The 18,940-nt window shown below is 41.0% G+C and overlaps 1 protein-coding gene across 6 annotated transcripts in view; it reads left to right on the forward strand.

Moving 5' to 3' along the window:
- Positions 1 to 18,940, forward strand: part of BRF1 (BRF1 RNA polymerase III transcription initiation factor subunit) — a 174,121-nt gene that overhangs the window by 110,336 nt on the left and 44,845 nt on the right. For all 6 annotated transcript variants that reach the window (XM_057416143.1, XM_057416144.1, XM_057416145.1 and 3 more), the window contains one exon: positions 17,954 to 18,015. In XM_057416143.1, the coding sequence (XP_057272126.1) occupies positions 17,954 to 18,015 (62 nt within the window). The remainder of the gene's footprint in view (positions 1 to 17,953; positions 18,016 to 18,940) is intronic.

The raw sequence follows: 18,940 nt of genomic DNA on the forward strand, positions 1-18,940 counted from the left end.
GCTGCAGCCAGCATGGTAATAGAGGACCACCAGCTGCTTTGAATGCAGTTTTTTGATATCTGAAGTCTTGGGTATGAATTACAAATGACATGATTTTCTTCCTTGACTATGTATGTTACTCATGAGTATTGTATGTGCATGTGCTACTCCAAAATCTGTGTACACGTTTTTTTATGCAGGATCTTTGCATTTCATTAAAGGATAGGAATGATATAAATTCATTCCATATTCATGCCATGAGTAACTAGGAAGGTTATGGGATGAAAACTAATCATACAGTTGGCTGAAAGATTTCCAAACAGATCTGGAGAGGAGTTTTGGCAAGAAACCTGCAGCTTATTAGAGCCATCAGGGAGATAAACTTGAGTGAAAGCATAAGCTGAATCACATGAATGCATTTTTAGAACATTTGTTTTTCAGAACTTTCCAAAGGATTGGTTTATCAATACAGACACTGCTTATAGGAAAATATGTGTTGTTTCTCTCAGAAGTCTTGGCCAAAAAGAACTGCCCCAGAGTAATGCGTGCGGTAGTCAGGAGAAGGTACTGGAGAGTGGGGTTCGGGTTCCTCAGCCAAATGGAGCAGATCTTTCTTGGCTGTGTCCCCTGTGAATGAATGCCTTTAGCCCCTGGCTGCCCAGTGTGGCTGTCCTGTTACCCTGACTGTTTCAGAGAAGGAAGTCTTTCTGCCCTTCTTCTCCTTCTCCTTTTTGTTCTCCTTCTTCTCCTTTTTGTTCTCCTTCTTCTCCTTTTTGTCCTTCTCCTTCTCTTTTCTTACTTTCAGTTTCATAAAATTCTGGTCTGGACTGGGATATGTTTTGCAATCTTGAAAGCTTTTCTAGGCTTCGATTTTCCTTTTTTGCCTGACTCATGCCTCATTCCAACAGCTGAGTAGGCAGTGTGCAACGTATCTTTTCTGTCTTGAATTCCTCCAATAAAAGTGTATGGAAACTCAGCTTTATTTTCAATTTGAGTAAAAGTCTCACATTGCTCTTTGAGGCTAATCAACCACTTAAGGCCTCATCCTCCTTTGCCTGAGGAGAAAAGGCAAAAAAGCTGCTTTCTCCTCTTTTGATGCTTCAGCTGGCTGTTGGCTCTTTGGAGAAGGAGGTGGCAGTAGGGCTGGGTCTCTGGTTCAGAGAGGTGGCTGAGAGAAGAGGTTGAACATGCGGAACAGGGGCTCTGGTGTGTCATTCTGCATATTGATAATTGAAATGTGTGCTGCAGCATTGATACTGCTTTTTGATGGAGCAAGGAGAAGCAATCAGCTCCAGCATGTTTTTATGCATTATTTTCCCTTGTATTGAGGGGAAATCCAGGTCTGCTGCCTGCTGTACTTAGGCTTAGGCTTAAAGAGGTGGAAATGTCTGGGAGCATGGTGTGGGCAAGCTGGGAGAAGAGGAGAAGTTCAGATTGAGCTTTAGAAGTGGTCCTTTTCCTGTAGGTAAACAGCAGAATTATGAAAACAGTTGTTCCTCAAATACGAAGGGAGGGTTGTATTTCATGGTTGACTTAGACACCTCAGCATTTGTAGGTGCCAGTCTAAGGTTTTCTTTCTGTTTGGGATTCTTTTCAAGGTTTTCTTCTGTGTGCACTCTCTAGCATCTAAAAAAATGGTGGTCCTCTGTGTGGGAGATACACAGGAAACCTGGTTAAAAAACCTGAATGACTCTCTTGTAGTATAAGAAGTATATGATACTTCCTTTTCTGCACCTGCCAGAATTTGAGCCCATTAATCCTCACTGTTATTTGGTTAGGTGGCCAGTTTGCAGAAGAAATGGACATTCCTGCCCTACTCTTCTGCCAAAAAGGAAGGAAGTCTTTCACCAAAAGACTCAACTGAAAGCTGAAATTGTTCATTAGAGAGTTGTGGAAAATTAAATACGTGGAGGCTGCAGAGAGGATGTTAAGTTTGCAATTTGCATGGAAAGCTAACTGCTCAGGAGGATATTATTTGAGCAATTCATCACAGTATCTGAAATGTCAGGAGCGGAGGCCTGGGTTCAGTTCAAGGAGTCTTCATGGTCTCAGTAGTTACTGAGAATAAAGACTTATTAACCTAGGTCAAGGAGCCACATAGCATGCCCTTGGAAAGAGGAAATACAGTGCAGAGAGATTTTGCAAGGCTTAGCTACTTTGGGTTTAATATGATGGATAATAAATCCATGTGCAGTGCTGTAGTGGATTTTGACCACTTCGTATTTGTCTTGCATCTTCTGAAAAATCTAAAATAATCCTCCCTTTAGTACTTTATTCTTTTTATGGCACAGGTTCAGGTGTAAAGGCAGTGCTGCAAACTGAAAATACACCCTTTGAGTGGAGTGCCAATTCTGTAAAGTCTTAATATGTTTGTGTAGCAGTTTGTTGTTTTGTTTTTATTCAGTAGTTTGAATTCAGTTTGAAAAATTAATTCCTGTATCCTCTTAAGGATTAACATCATCACACCCCTACACACTTTATCTGTTTTGTTTGTGGGTCTGAAATCTGCAGGACTGTCATAGTAGTCAAGATGCATGGGCTGCACTGTGCCTTGATAGATGGCCCTTGTAATTAAGGATTTGAGATAAGGCACTACAGACTGTTGATGAAAACAATCATGAGTTTAGCCTTGTATAATTGTAGTGTGGCATTTTTAGTTTGCTGAATGCTTTCCTAACTAAAATGAATGTATTATCCAATAGAGGAATAATGTTGACACTGTTGGCAATTAAAAACAATTTTGGAAACTGAATTTTACTATTTCTGATTGCTTTTGAAATAATTTGTTTTTCAATGTTACTTTAGGATTGGTTAATTTATTAACTCTCTTTTCTGGTGCGACAATGGGATAATTGCTGTTTATCTTTTATCCTGTAAGCAATTACAATCAAAGCAGCCAAATATAGTCTACTTTGACCTGGAATCAGAGTGACCTGTCAACATGAGGCTACTGTAGTCTTCAGCTTTATAATTTAATTTTTTTTCATATGTACTCACTAGAATGCATTCAGTAGGGCTGAAAAAACTGTGTTTAGAGTTTTCAGTGTCATTAATTGCAGTGGTGCAAAGCTGTAGAAACTGGCAGATAAGAACAACTTTGGGTTGGTTATTAATAACAAAAATAGTGATTTTTTTATCTAGGATTGCATGGACTGTGTTGGGTCAGTGTCTCAAGCAGTCAGAGGAGGAGATGCAGGCAAGCTGTGTGTGGGGGTACCTGCAGATTAGTGGGAAATTGCAGTGAGTTGACCCTAGGGATTTTTTGCAGGCAAATTTTACTGAAAGGAAGCAGAAAATACTTTCTTTTTAAAGTCAGAAGTTTAAGGTCGGGCTCAGCTTTCATATAGAAATGTATGTGTACACCTAAGACTGTAGAAGTTGTTTTCTGTGACAAAAGACCTGGACATTTACAACTGTGTAGTAGAAATAAGGGAATGAGTATGAAATGGGAGAGAGTAAATAATGCTGTAAAGTAGTACATGCAAAGAAATCTGGAGCAAGAAACAATCTTGAGATAGGTATAAATGCAGAAACCAGAAGTAAACAGCTGTACAGTGGGTGAAAGGATACCGTTTTTCAGCAAATTTGTTAGTTAAATCCCACATTTGATTTAGTTACAGTGGGGAGACCACCATGTGCTCACAAATGGGAAGGAAGTGAAACAGTTCTCTGTGACCAAATCATTAAGACTTATATAGGAATAAGGCAAATGACTGATTTTTGGAAGTTATGCTTAATGGTCCTTACTAATTTCCTGCTAAAGATTAATTCCTGCAAATCTACATTGAAGTCATGTGTTGAGATGCAGCAACATCCATATCAACATGAAATTGTGTCACTGGTGGTGGTATTGTATGCTGACAGTGTTTTTCATTTAATAAAACATACTTCAGTGAGAAGTTGCTTTTCCATAAAGTCTCTCTTTTGCATGTCAAAGCCATAGTTTTTGGAATGCTCAGTAGGAGCACTGCTTTCCATGCTGATACTGTGTCTCATGGCTTTGTAGCTGCTGTAGAACTAGCATGAAGCTCTTGTTCTTCCTCAAGAGCAAAGGTAAAAGCCCAGGTTTATACTTCACTATGTGAATGTGAATATGCAGGTGTGTTGGGGTGTGATACTGTGGATGCTACTGGTTGAGGTTAAGTGCTTGCCTCACTGTCTCATTCCCCTCCTATCTGCTGGCATTAGTACACATGTAGTTGCCTCCCTCATCTGGGTCTGTCAAAAATGTCACAGGCTCATGCAGCCATTTTTAATAAGAGTCATTTTGGCAGATGCATGCTAAGCAATGATGCCTTGGCTGGTACAGCAGCAGGCAGGAGCAGGGCAGTACATGCTGTGGAGGGAAGGGGCATGGGGCTGAGTCTCGGGGGGCAGAAACCAGCTCCCCCAGTTCAGCTGGGGTTGGAGGAGCACTTTGCACCATGTCTTTGTGGCAGCAAAGAACATGTATTTGGATGCGGAGAGCAGCATTTGCACTTGCACTGAGGTATCAGTGCTGGACAGGTTTAATGATCCATCAGTGAATTGGAGTGGACAATTTCAGAGATGCTGTTGCCCAGAATCATTTTATATGCAGGGTCTTTGTAGAGGGAGTAAGGTTGATGCTTGAGTTCAGCTCCAGAAATGCAACACTTAGAAATCTGGGAGCAATGAAGGAGTTTGATTTAACAAGGTGGAGAGGGAATTCAAAAAGGCATTTTGAATTCTCTCCTCAAAACCCCTTCTTTTAAATTTAAAGTTTACTGCTTTATCTTGATTTTCAGAAAGCTTGCATGAAACTTTCTTGCCTGAGAGCTTGATAGAAACTCTTGAAGTACTTTGACTGAAACAGAAAATTTAATAGTGAGGCATTTTGAACATGGAACGATGTTTGTGGGCGACTAATTTAAACAGGTACTAATATGAAACAGTATTGTACTTGAAAGAATACAGTTGGTGTACACACAAAGTGGGTAGAATATCACTGGGAGCAATAAAATTGAGAGATTCTTCATTGTGCTTTCATTGCAAACAATTTTTGTGGTAAGGCCTGTGAAGCAATTGAAATGCGGAGAGCTGGCACATCACTAGATTGATAATTCCTCCTGCTCCTTACAACTTATTCTCAGTACAGATGTCCCCAATTCTTTTCTTTCTATGACATTAAAGTTTCTTGTTTGCTTCAATTTCATGCCTGCCTCAAACGTAGCATTTTTTTAAATTGTCCCTCCAATTTATTTTTCTTCTTAGAAGTTTAGATCAGATGAAATTTAACTGCTGTTTCTTATCCTAAGGTTTATGCTTAAACTTCTAACGAGCTTGTTTTTAAGAACAGTCTTCCTTGAGAGAGCACTTGGCTGATCCATCAATAATTATGTAGTAATAAAGCAACTGTGTAAAAATGGCACCTACATGCCAAACCGATTGGTTTGCAGAGGCACTGACAAAGATGTGTGTTTATTACATTTTACTACTTTTGGTTCTACAGATGCAATACAGCTCATTTTATTTTTGGCGTAAGCACCACGCAGAGTAATTTCCAATTGTGGAATGTTTATGATAATAAGGATGTATAACTCGGGAGAGCCCAGATGACTTTCAAATACCAGCATGAGTTTGCAGTGCTGGTGGTTTAGGAAAGAAAAAAAAAAAAAATGAGCATTTTTTTATTTTATTTCTTTGCTTAACAAATTTTTTAAGCAATCGCTGGGGCAAAACACACAGGGAACCCTACAGTGTCATGTAGTTACTCTTCTGAATTAATTGCTGTTTTATTAGTTGTTGATTCCCCAAGATTTGGCAAGCTTCCTCATTCTCCTTGCTGCATCCAAAGATTTCTACTTTTAATTTTACTACAATATGGAGGAAAATACAGTGTCTAAAACTAACACAAAAGCCTGAAGTTGTTATTTTTGTTTCCTTCCTTTTTTTTTTTTCTTTAAGTGCCAGTACAGTTAAGGCTGTGATTGAGATGACTTTGTGTTGTTCAAGTCTGTTCTCTTCTTTTGGGCAAAACGTGGCATAACTTAATCAGTAAGTTTTTATGGCCAGTAGATGCACAATCATTTTGGTCAGTCAAACTGGTTGATTGCAGGGTCACCACAGGGATGATATTGTAGCACCTGAAAATCACCTTGAAGATTAAACTTTTGTGGATGCCTCCAGCATGGCCTCCTGGTACTCCTTGTTGGGTTTCCTCAGGGTGATGTTTGTGGGTACGGGTAACTTGGCACAGCCACACTGGCTGCCTGTCAGCAGCGTCCTATCTGTAAGATGCTTTAATTGATGTGCAAAGCTTCTCTTGGCAAAGGCCAAAAGTCATGGATTCTCTGCTGTTGCTGACAGAGTGACTTGGCCTTATCTTGGGTCTGTTGTGCCCAGTTCAGAGTGAGGGGTGCGGTTAGTCCTGCTCCCAGGAGACTCTCGTGGCATAGCTCCATCTTCACCCCCTTCGTCCCTGGAGCAATGGTAAAGTTGAGATCCATGTGCGTGGCTTCTCTCAGCAGGAGGTGAGAAGCTCTTCTGCAGACCGATTTGCTGCCACAGCCTTCAGTTCTTTGTGGCAACTTATAGCTACGTCAGCAACCACTTTCAGCTCAGATCATTCATTTCAGTTGGCAGTCATCGACAATAATGTTCCTTTGCTTGGCTTTATTTTAGCATTTCAAGATTTTTATGTTGGTTTTGATGGCTTGAAGGGAATTGTGTGGGAGTGTTTTGTCTGGACTTTAGTATTGTCTGCCTTATCTTGCTAGTAAGATTCAAAATCTTATTCAGGAGACAAGGTTTTTGTCTGTGAACCTTGCTGGCTCTTCCCTCATCAGTCCCTTCTGTCAGCCCATTATCCCAGGCTTATTTCACTGCACAGTTAATGATGCTTAAGTCTGCTGTGGAAAGGGTTTACCTAGTTAAAGCTAACATAAACAACAAACTATCCTAGTCTTATCAAAAGAAGTAAAAGGAATAAAGAAATAAAATATAAATAAATAAATATCTATTCCATAGGAAAGGACAGTAGGTCTGAATTTGAAATGATGATCTGGTGGGTTGGGTTTCATTTTGTAATGAAATAGGAAAAAGTTATCCAGAGCTTAGTTTCAGAAGCTAACTTTGGTTTAGTTACTTCAAAATAAACTTCACTGATTTCGGAGAAATCAACATTGTATGTAATGCTGAGTATATTTAAATGAATTGGTACATAAAATGCACATCCCTCTCTCCAAATGGGCTGCGGACATGTAGTCGTGTTTTTGAGGACTGGTGTCATAATACAGTATGTTATGATGAACTTAGATTAAGCCTCATGGGAAAGCATCATGATTCAGTTAATTAAAGAACAACAATTTTGATACTATGCCATATGCTGTAAAATAAAATGAGTACATTGCAGAAAGAGCCCTGAATCCTTTTTGTCTGTGTGGAGGCTTAGCCATGATTTATGACTTTCTTCTTGCCTCTGTGTTACTGTGTTAAATAGAGGCCTAATATATTTAAATAAAGAATTAATTACATTTGGATGTGGGACTTCATCTCTTCCAGTGCTCTCTTTGAAACGTGTTACCTATCTGCCTGGTTCTTGAGACTTACTAAAATCTGTCCAAAGTCTTTCTTTGCTCTGCATCTAATCAGCATTTAAACAGGGTCCTTTGTGTGCCTGTAACCTGGAGAAGACTGTCAGGTTAGTGAGAAACTGTAAAGTCAGCAATATGTAACCTATCTAAAATGACATATTAAATATAGTTCTGTTACTGTATAAACTTTATATACAAGTCAGATGTTGAGATTAATCAGAATGACAGGTTGTACAAGCATATGGCTGGCCTTTCTGATAGCCATTAGCTTGAAAGGCCGGCTTTGAAACCGGCTCCATTATTTATAGGTGAATCATGCTGCTGGGTTTTGTCAGGAAAAGGTTATTTCTCCAGCTCCACTGAAACCTCCTGTGCACAGAAGTGCCTTTTTCCACCATTCCTGGAGAATAAGACAAATTATTCTCCAGAAACTTCTCCACAACTTTCTTCTTTTGGAAAGTTGTGGTGTTGGAGGGCATTCCAACACTGTAATGATGGATCTCAAGCATATGGAGTACACATGCTAATTACACTATGCTTACAGTTCAGTTTATCCAAATGCCAAGGCATTGGGGCCTCAGAGCTGCTGCAGGCAAAATGTTAAGATCCTTCACCACTGTCTACTGTGCATCTGGGAAGAGGTTCACTGCAGTCCCTAAAACATCTGGGGAGAGGAGGAGGGAACACATGTACGTTCCCTAGAGGAGTTTATTGTGCTGTCTGCAGCAAGGTTGTGCTGCAGTTTGGGCCAGATGGCCAAGTGAGCTTGCCATACTCCACTGAAACCTCAAGCCTGTATTTTGACTGCAGAGATCTTTAGATGCTTCATGCAGTTGCCTAAATGGACACAAAACTGCCTTGGTCCCTGGGGCAGGGCTCCTATGAGAGCTCTGTTGGTGTCTAGAGCAAGTACTTTGCCGCTTACCTGTTTCTCAGCCATTATGCATGTTCAGAGACAAAAAGGCAGCACTTCATCCAACAAGAAACAGCACAACCTCTGTGATTTCTATTTAAAAGCATGGTCTGTGCTGGCTGTGGCCATCTGTTTTGTAATGGGCTCTTAACACAGATCTGTGTTTCTGTAGCTGCTGCCTTTTAAGAATTCAAACCCATGTCCCCTACTTCCAGGTTTGTAAACCTCTGGTCCAGATCACTGAACTAGAGGCAGGATCTTATGTGTGTGATCTCTCTCTGCTCCATGCCTCTGATAGTCCTGTTGGCATAAAACACTGCTTGATAGGTGCTCTGAATCCAGCCCCCATCCACTACAGAGCCTTTCTCCTTTGGGCTAGGTTCCTACCTAACTGCTTCATTTACAAAGCTTTTGCTTTCTGCAGGGTAGCTTTTGCTCTTGCCTGTTACTCTACTAGAGTAATAATAAATAATAATGATAATAAAGCTCCTTTTTTTCTCCCCATCTCTGTAATTCCCTGCTTGCTATTTCTCATTAGCAGTGAAGGAAGAAAGAAGCTGGGTAACAAAATGAGAAATTTCTTACCTGATAATTTTCTGTCAGTTAACAGCTTCTCACCATTCAGCCCACCTGGACAGTGTGGTAAATGGCCAGGATGCAAATTGATTAATCTTTTTTCCTCCAAATAAAGACTCGGGTTGTGTAGTTTCATACCCTATATTATGGTGTTGTCTTAATGCTAATAATTCCTTGCTGAAGCTTTTCCATAGCCCAGGTGGCTTCTGGTGGGTGGTGCTGAGCTTGTTGCCAGATCTACTGTAGACCAGCTCTGAAGCTCAAGTAGGAGGCAGAAGTTAGCCCACCTTTGCTGAGAGACAGTAAGGGCAATCAGAAGAAAACTGTAACTGAAAAGTTCAATGCATTCCTCTTTCTCACTCATCTGGGTGAGTTACTTTGCTGGGCCATTTTTAACTGGAGCAGCTCTTTGGTCCGGACCACACTACTGGAGCAAGAGGAAGACCGTTTCTTTAATGGGAGAGCTGACATAGGCCAGGTGAGGGTGGAATTGAATCTGTGGCCTTCAGTGCTGGCCTGTGTGCCTGTTCCAGGGGTGGGAGTGCAGGGGAAGTGTGGTGACCGATGTGGCGAGAGATAGGTTGAGTTAGGCTGGGCTGTAGTTTGTACTTCATTATGGTGGTTCAACCACTTGTACTTCTGCTAAAGGAAAATTGCTCTAAGTTTTGGGCAATTTGAACCAACCGTGACTTTTCAGTGATGTCCTAGGAAAATAAGTTAGCTTTGCTTTTGAGTTCCAGTCGCTCAAATTAGCCTTTAAGTGCTGTATTGTGAGTCTCCTTTAATCTTTCCTCTGACTTTGTAGCTTAAGAACTGTGTGTGTATATATGGCTGTATACACTTAAAGATTTTTTCCTGGTAGGACAGAAGTGGATTTTTGATTTGAAAATACATAGATAAAAATAATCCAGGCAAAATTCTATGGTTAACTCTAAAATTGTCTGTAGCGCAGAACTCGCCATCTAGTCTTATCTGGTGCAAGGAGGGCGGCATGTTACAATGTAGATGTACTTCTCATTAAAACATATGTCCTTCTTCTGGGGTTGCTGAGCACTGGCCAGGCAAGGATCCTGGGCTAACAGGGACAGACAGCAGAGCATTTAGCGCCCACAGCAAGACCTGGCTACTTAACCAGTGAGCTGCAGTTGCAGAAATGATGCTTCAGCACTTAAACATGAAACCAGCTGTTCCCTTTATGGCTGGCTCGGGTGTAAAGTGCTCTTGCTGTTTTACATAGTGGTCTGGCACCATGGGAGAGGCGAGCTGGAGACGGATCTGAGCCCAGCTACCTTTGCTGTCGGCTCTCCAGGGCTTTGTACAGCCCTCACCCTTTGCAAGAGATACGGCGGTGCTTTGTGGGGTTTGGAGAGCGGAACTGATTAAGATGCTGGTCAGTTCTTCTCCCTGGCCTCTCCCTTTATATAAACTGTTACTGTTGGATACCTCTGCAGAATCAAAAAAAATGCAGAAAATACAGGCCAGAAGGCACCAAAAAGAAGGAAAGGTGGGGGAAGGGAAATGAGAGAAAAGATGCCAAGCACAACATAAAAAGCAAAGGAGGAAAATGTATCAGGGAATTGGTGATCATAAGGAAAAGAGCAGTAAGTAGGGGAAATCTGTCCTTACAGTGTCCATTTTAAAAACTTGTGTGTCCATAACTTCACAAGCAGTGAAGGGTAAATATGTGGATGAGCACTGAGATGTGTGTTGCACATTTGGCGGGGGTGCTGTGATTGGTTTTGGCCTTATTGATGCAGAAATAACAAGGTGGAGAAGACTTGTGTCTGTGCATGGGAGCTCTTGCCATCTCTGGGCTTTGGAGCCAGAAAATGTCACTTGTGGTTGCTAATTAGTTGTGTTTCTGGGTGAGCATTTGTCAAGTTGATCATTGATGGTTATTGGTTTCATCATAAAAAACATTTTTTTTCATATTGTTTGGGCAGCCGTCCTGTGAGCACTTGGTCACAGCAACAGGGTAGTGAGATTACAAAAGAATGATGAGTTGCGTGAAGTAGGTTATATAAAGGATACTCTTTTTCGCTCTTTTTCACTCTTTTTGAAAGTGCTGCTGGGGACATGAGCGTTATTCCAAAAAAGGAACATCTGCTGCTGGTTTTGAGGACAGTGTCATAATGTTCTTTAGTCCAAACCCTTAACTTCCAGCTGTATTTATTTCAGGAGGTTGAAAGGATTTTTTTCTTAAGGGCTTTTTATATTGCTATATAGTTCCATAAGCATGAACTTACCTTTTCAAAGAAAAATCTTCAGAATCAGAAAGGCATTGTTTATTGCTGCATTATTTTTGCACTGCCTGCTTTAAAAAAGCATATATTGTGTGGAGGATTTCTGGAAAGAATGGAGTGATTGTTTTTCTGACGAACTAGCCTCCAAGTTAACAAGTTTCCATGTCTGTTAGACTAGTGGCTTAACCTTTAACTGGATATAAACTATGTGGATGTGGTTTGGTTAGATCATCCGTGGACTGTGAGGTGAAACAATAGCGTTTCTTTCAGTGTGATATGCTGCCAGAAAAGCAGCAGGGTTGTTGGGTTGGTTTTTTTTCCCCCCTTAAATTGAAATTTAATTTCTAAGAAATGTGTTTAGTATCTAATAAAAGTTCTGTGAGCAATGACTGCAGGAAAAGCTTTTTTCATCATTCATTCCCATATATCATTAAGCACACAAATTTGAAATTCTGTTCCTGTGATGGGATAATTGTTCTGTGACCGCTGTACGAAGGCAGCTTATGTGGGATGTCAGTCAGCTGCTGCAGGACAGATGTTGCACCTGGAGCTTGAATCTCAGTTTGAGCAAATAGAAATGTAAGCACTTAATAAAGATAGGTTTGTAGTTATGCGCCAGGCTAAGGCCAGGACTTGAAGGAAAAGCTCTTTCTGCCTAGAGGGATGTAGATGAGTCCAGTCAGTAAGTGCAAACCAGCTGGGGATGGTCCTAGCTTTTGTGCCTCTTTGCTGTGTGAGAAGATCCTCTTTTCGGCACATAGGAGCAAAAAAAGAGCTAATGAGCTCTTGTACCTGCTTTTGTACAGGCTTCCCTTGCACTGCTGCTCTCTCAGGCTTGTGATAGTAGGTTATGTAGCAGATATGTGAAATTCCTTTGCTTTTATTAGATTGTGTCTTTTCCCTCTTCGCTCATCGGTTGCACCCTTTGGGTTTTGCCTCTACACTCCTTATAGCCCAGCGTGAGGAGCTGGCTGGTGGGCACTTCGCACTGCCTGGAGTGTGTGTCCTGCGGCTTCCAGGCAGCCCAGTGCTGGTGGCGATGCCTCCTGCCATCCCTCCATGTCAGGAACAAATGTTTCTGGGAAGAAGGGGCCTCAGCCTGTGTGGCGCAGTGTGTTTACTTTCTCTGAAAGAGCTAGCAGCCTGGAAACTTGGCTCTGGCTGGAGAGGACCCCTTAACCTTACCTTGGCAGAAGGAAATAATAAAGTGAGAATCCTAATTTATCTTTATGCTGTATGCATGGCCTCGTGTGCTCCGTGTGCTGTCAGACCTGAATCCTGGTGTTGAATTGGCACTATGAAGAAATAGGTTGTAATTTTCAAGGTGGCTTCAGGTACAATAAAACGAAAACTGTTTTCACTTAAATACAAGTGTACATACCATGCATTCTGTGACCTTACCTTGTCAGTAAGTGCAATTAAGTTTGCCTTGTCCTAATGTTTTGTTTTTGTGGCATGCTTCTGTTATGATGGCACATGATGACATTGCCGAAGGTGACTGTGAGGAACTGGAGCCCTTGGCAGCCACAGGGTGCATACTGTGGTATGGGAGCATGGTGGGGAAGGCTGGGATTACACTCAGAGGTGCTTTATCTGGAGCAGGAGATTGGAAAGTTTAAAACTGCCAAGATAACCTCCTAGCCCCTTATGACTAATACTGGCAGCATACTCTGCTCGTCATCGCCATGGACTCTTGCATACACCTTGGTGCATGGCTGGTTCATTCGCACGCCCATCGATCCTTGTATGCCGCACTTCATGCCACACTGCTGCTGCTGCTGCTGCTACTGCAGCATTTTCACATCCATTTCTCTTCTGTACCTGATTGCTACTGCACTTTGTCTGCCCTGTGCTGCTGCCGCTCCCCTCCTGGTTACCTGCATGTAATGACTGTTCTCTTCATGCCCCTCAGTAAATCAGTTATCTTCCCCTCCAGATGGGTTCTTGTCCCCTCTGATCAGCTAATCAATTATATCGTGGCACGGTTGTGCAGTGCCTTTTTGACGCTAAGCTACAGCCTTCGCTTCATGTTCCTTGCAGCTCCCAAAGTGGCAGTGGCACCACTCAACAGATTTAGCTGCAAAAGTGTTTCTTCCCTGTCAGGTTCCTCGATGATCTGTGGGAACTTTCTGTGGCTCCTGTCAGTTTTAATCCCTCCCTGGAGAGCAATAATCAATCCCAGTATTTCTGATGCCCCAGGCTTAGGTCGTTTTTTTTGTTGGTTAAGGATTTTTGTTAGTGAAAAAACCCCTCCCAATTATTTTCATGTTTTGTTGTGATCTCAACCCAAAGTGTTTCTTAAATGCTGTAAGTGCTTAGCATCTGCTGGTGTGCTGAATAGGTGGAAGGGTTCTTTGTTTAAACTCTTCGGCTCTTTGACTGCTACACAACAGTGTGAAGGAGAGTGTATTTGCTCCGTGGGACCAGAGCATCAAGTGCCTTCTATTATATCTGCTCCAGAGAATTTCCTGGGAAGTGTTCAGCCTCCATTTCTGTCTGTAAGGAAATCCTCTTATCTGGGCAGAGCAATAAATAGTGCTGCCTCCTGTAATAGAAACAGAAAAACACATTCTTCATGTTGCTGTTTTTAAAAATGTGGGGTTTAAAATATTATGGCTGGAATGATTCTTCTGTAATAAATTCACATAATAGCGTGCGATGTATACATTTAAGTAGCTGAACAGAGGTAAAGAGAGGGGGAGATGGTGTGTTGAAAGAGGGTTTAGCATGCATTTAGTAATGACAACAGTAAATAATCCTACAGGTTTACAAACCTAATCCCTAGTGTCTGATTGTAGCCCCTGTGTCTACCAGAGTCGGTTGGAAAGACGTTAAAAGGCTGTAAAGAAAGGGCTTTTGGGGGGGGTTTATTTGTAAATATTGGGGGAGCTCACTGGGTGAATGATAGTTTCAAGTGGCATGAACGTAGTTGATTTGAGACCTCGATGGAAAGCTGTGGAAGTGCCTGTCGTGGTGCGCTTTGCCATGGAGATGTTAGGTGAGGATGTAGTAGGCTGCTGTTCGCTGCCTTGCTCTGCACTCTTCCCAATAATACTTCCCTTTAAGAGTTGGCTTGGGGGGGTGTTTTAACACCCAGCTTACTTCTTCCTGTGCCCTGCAGTAAAGCGGTTGTTTTTCTTAGCAGAAGAAATCCATGTCTAAGAGCCATTCCACGTGACGCTGCTGCTTTTATAAATAAGCTTTTAAGAGGTTGGACCAGATGTTGGCCACATCTGTGGTTTTATTTCATCAAACATTTTATTCCGGCTCTTTTATTAAAAGAAAAAATGATCATTTAGAAATTGTTTTGAAAAGTTTAGCAGCTGGGAAGATCTTTCTGGTATACAAAAAAAGCAAGGGGTTTACTTTCTGTGTGCTGGAGTGAGCCGTGTAACATCAAGCAGACAGGTATTTACAGCTGGGAGGTCTACTCCTGTTGGAAATTATTGCCATGGAAATTTTCACATCAAAATGGATGTATTCCGTTTTGAATTGGCATTCTGCAACAAAACACACTTTTTTTTCTCAGTGAAAGCATTAAACTAGGGATTCTGAAAAGCCCCTTGCATTTAATGAATACCTATTGCCTTGGCAGGAAAAAGGACAACTTGCGGGCAGAGGGATATCCTGCAATTACTCCCTCTACTGCTGTTATGGGGTCTAAGAAGTCCTTATTCCATATAACTTGCTTCTGGATTCTTCACTGCAATTTAACAGTTGGAGAATGAGCTTTCCATCCCCATTGCTAATTGATCCAATGAGAAAAACTGGCACCTAATTAAGTAACAACTTATATTTAAAATGACATGTGAAATTGTCCATGGTGCCTGAAATTACATCATTTTCACTCTGGCATATTAGGGCTGTATAAGTGAACAGGCACCTACTGTACCATGACAAACTAAATTTTAAATCTCTGATCCAAAAATATAGCAGGGTGCAGAAGGAGTGAGGTGTTTAATGATGAATAAAAGCAGTTGCAGCTTGATTTCAGTAGGTTTTTTTAATTGTTCTTAAGATGCTGTGGCAGTTTTTACAACAAATAATTTTGGGATGCAATTTTGTGTAAAGTTGAGCGGTGATGTGTATTTCTGTTACCACTTCCAATTTTTGATTTTCTAGCCTAGAATTTTCAGTAGTTACTGGTGATTTTTGAGGATGGCTCCCTTTTTCTGTGTCCACAATTCCAAGTCTGTGTAGATACTCAATATTTAAATTTGTCTGGTGCAGTGAATACGGAAAAAGAAAAGAACCCTTTATTTGCTCAGATAAACCAAATTGAAAATTGGGGGTGTTTTTTTTACCCAAAAACTTTGAGGAAACAAAAGGTAGATAACACAAAGAAGGGGGAGGTTGTCCTCCCTTCTGTCCTACAATTTGGTGGTTAAAGCACTTTACCCAGAATATGGGAAACGCTGTGCAAGACCCATTTCTGCACAAATAGCTTAAGACCTAGGAGACAGGTTATTCTGGCCTGGGCACACTCTTGCACTCTGCTGTTGAGCTATTTTAGTTTGTGTAATGAAGCATTTCTTGGACCCAGGTAGGCAGTCTCCTGGGAAGGTGTGTTGGACATTAGACGACAGCATTTACTCCTTTTCTTGGTGAATATTTAAGCATTTTGCTTACTGGAAGTTTCTATTTCTGTTCCAGCAGAAGATACATTGTAGTGCAGAATACGCTGGTCTTCCAGGGGTGATACAGCATACAGTGATTCCTCTCTATGCTTTGCTAAAAAATTCCAGTGAGTTGTATTAAAGAGGTGGCAAATCGCTGGGACCTATTGTGTCACCTTGCTTTTCCTCTCCAGTCTTGAGCTAGGGTGTGCTTTGCCACGTCCTTGGGTCGCATCCCTGCCTCACTGGCAGGGTGCCTGCAGGAGGAGCTGGTGGTCCTGGTGCAGAAAGTTCTGCCTTTACATCACTGTACAGAGATCAGACCAGAATTAAAGCAAATGTACTGAATATATATAGTAGTTATAAAATCTTTCATACTTTTAAAGTATTTTGGGGGCAGAAAGGTTGTAAAATAGATCTGGTGCCTGGGACTAAAACACAGTTAATTTTTAAACGTGACAGCAATAAGAAATGTTCCTTAAGGCATATTAAGTCATATTAACATCATATTATCTGAACTGGTGGAATTGATATTATGAAACAATATCAGAAAAAAATCAAATCATGGTGTTACACTCTTCCTTGTGACAGGAATGAGTAAAACCCATTTCACATATGACTTAGCATGGAAAGTTCAAAACTTTCTGTTGGTTGTTTAAAGTGGTTTTTGAAAAGACATCTGATACTGATAAAGGTCTGAGTTGAGCAGAACCATCTCAAGAAGCACAGCCTATATTCCTAACCAGGTGTTTTGGTTGGATTCCTGACCCTGTGATTCCATGTACTTTAGGCAACTGGTTTAAATGCCCGAGTTTTGCAAAGAAAAGCATCATTTGTGTCTTCGGGGAATACTCATAATTCCTACCTTTGCTTGTCTTCCGCCGTTTGGTTGCCATAACCTGATGCTGGATCAAAGAGCTGCAGCTGCCTTCCTCTGCCACTGATCCAGAGCTGTACTGCTCAGAACCTCTGCTCCTTGGGAAAGTACCAGACTGGGCAATCAAACCATTCTTGGTTTGTGGAGAGCAGGAACTGTGAAGATGCCATGCTGTTCTGCACCATTTTGGTTTGAATTTGTTATTGCAGATTGTTGAAATGGTATTTGTTTATTTTTTCTGCAAGTAAACTGGTCAGGTCATCTCTTGTCTAGTCATGATTAGACGTAATGGAGGAGACCAAGAAAATTGCTTCATTCCCAAGCATAAATCTGAGTGAATAATTTGTTTTCTTCTCTACCTGGACTACTTTAATACTGTATTACTGTTGTATGTTAAGGTGATGTGGAAAATCAGGTTTTGCTGCTGTATACTGTGCCAGTCCCAAATTAGGCCTAAGTTCTGCATTGTTAATGCTTTTTAATGCACAGAATATTTAAAAAATTGTTTTTAAGATGTCTTAATAAATGCAAAACTAGAAAAAAGACAGTGAAAATGTAATTACAGAAAGTAATTATTGTTTCACATTTATCTAGACCTTTCCGTAGCTTTTAAAAGTTATTTTAAAATTTGGAAATGTTTTAATAATTTCCATTTTACAGATAGAAAAACTAATACACATCTTTTTACAGAACTGGTGTGAGCTAAGTGGTTCAAATGGTGATAGATCAGAATTAAGACAAAAACCATGGTATGACTGTTGGCATGATGTTATTTGCTGGTTCATGCTGCTTCCTTGAAAACAGAAAATACTTTCTAAGTCAGAATTTACAGATAAATTGTTGACTTATAGGCTCAGACAGATGAAAGAAAAACAGTCATCTTTTTAAGATGGTTTCCCCAGCTACCTGCTGAACATTTGTGCCTGTAAATTAAAATGGGGTAAAAAGGCAAGTTGAAGTGTCTGACGGATCTTTAGTACTAAAGAAGAATATGCCGATTCCTGAATTTTAAATGGATTTGTGTGTGCCTGTACCCCAGACTGAAAATACTCATCAGCAAATTAAAACTCCTGAATTAATGCAGAAGGATGCAAATATCTGAAGGGCAACCGTTAAGTGTTACTTCACCACAGAACTTGAATTGTGATAGATTTTGAACAAACATCTGCCTGATTAAAATGTGTTCTTTCCTATAGGTGAGAATACAGGAGATGGTGAATTAGATCTGAGCGGGATCGACGACAATGAAATAGATCGGGTAAGGTGCGCTCTTACTGTAGGTGTCTCTGGAGCTGGATATTCCAGAAAGACAAAATGATTTTTACCTGGTTTATCTTCTACCCTCACTGTCTCTTCACTCTGATCTATGGGGAGGTTCCAGTGATTTCAGTGGTCTGAGATCAAAACTAATGTTCACACAAGCCTGTGATGTTTGTGTTCCTTGCCAAAGTTATGTTTTAGAATATCCTTTATTCTGAAGAAGGACTTTTAGAAGTCTTTGGTGGAGCTCTAAATTAATTATTTAATTAAGATATCTATTCAGTACAGAAGGCTGCTATGGAAACCAAACTGTAAGACCAGGGTGTACAGCTTCTGTGTTCTTTTAAAGATTTCTGTAACATTTTCTGGTTTTATTATTATGTGTGTGGCAGCAAAAGATACCCTTTACCTCATAGCCTGAATATAACAGACAGATGTGTGGGAAATGGCTTGTTGAAGGCCGCAGAACAGGTCACTGCTTGAACATGCGACAAAGTCCGGCTCTCCTGACTCAGCCTATTGCCCTCTCCAGCTGCCACCCTGTTTTTAAAGTGTAATTTGGACAGATAATGCCAAAAAACTCATTTTGGGGTACAAAGTCATTGACAGCGATGATGTTGCATAGGGGTTACTGGTCTGCAGAACATTGTTGGCAGTGGGTGAATGCTCAGCTTGACTTCAGTTGTGAAGCAGGTTTTGCTAGGCTGGGTGTAGGAAGAGTCTTGTAAATTGAGCAGATATGGTATGGAGGAAGTGGGGAGGCTGAAGGTTTTCAGTATTGCTGGTCCCTAATTTAAACAATCATAGGGGAAGAGCAAGCACATGTTTTCCTCCTCCCAGGGTCTGTGATGAGCCGTAACTGATTTTAAGACCTCATGTTCATTTCTGTGGCAATAGACTGTAATATTGTGAACGTGAGATTA

The sequence above is a fragment of the Pezoporus wallicus genome, unplaced genomic scaffold (genome assembly GCF_028554395.1).
Source record: "Pezoporus wallicus isolate ANWC-B61680 ecotype Strahan unplaced genomic scaffold, APGP_CSIRO_Pwel_v1 scaffold_2146, whole genome shotgun sequence".
Classification (NCBI taxonomy): Eukaryota; Metazoa; Chordata; class Aves; order Psittaciformes; family Psittacidae; genus Pezoporus; species Pezoporus wallicus.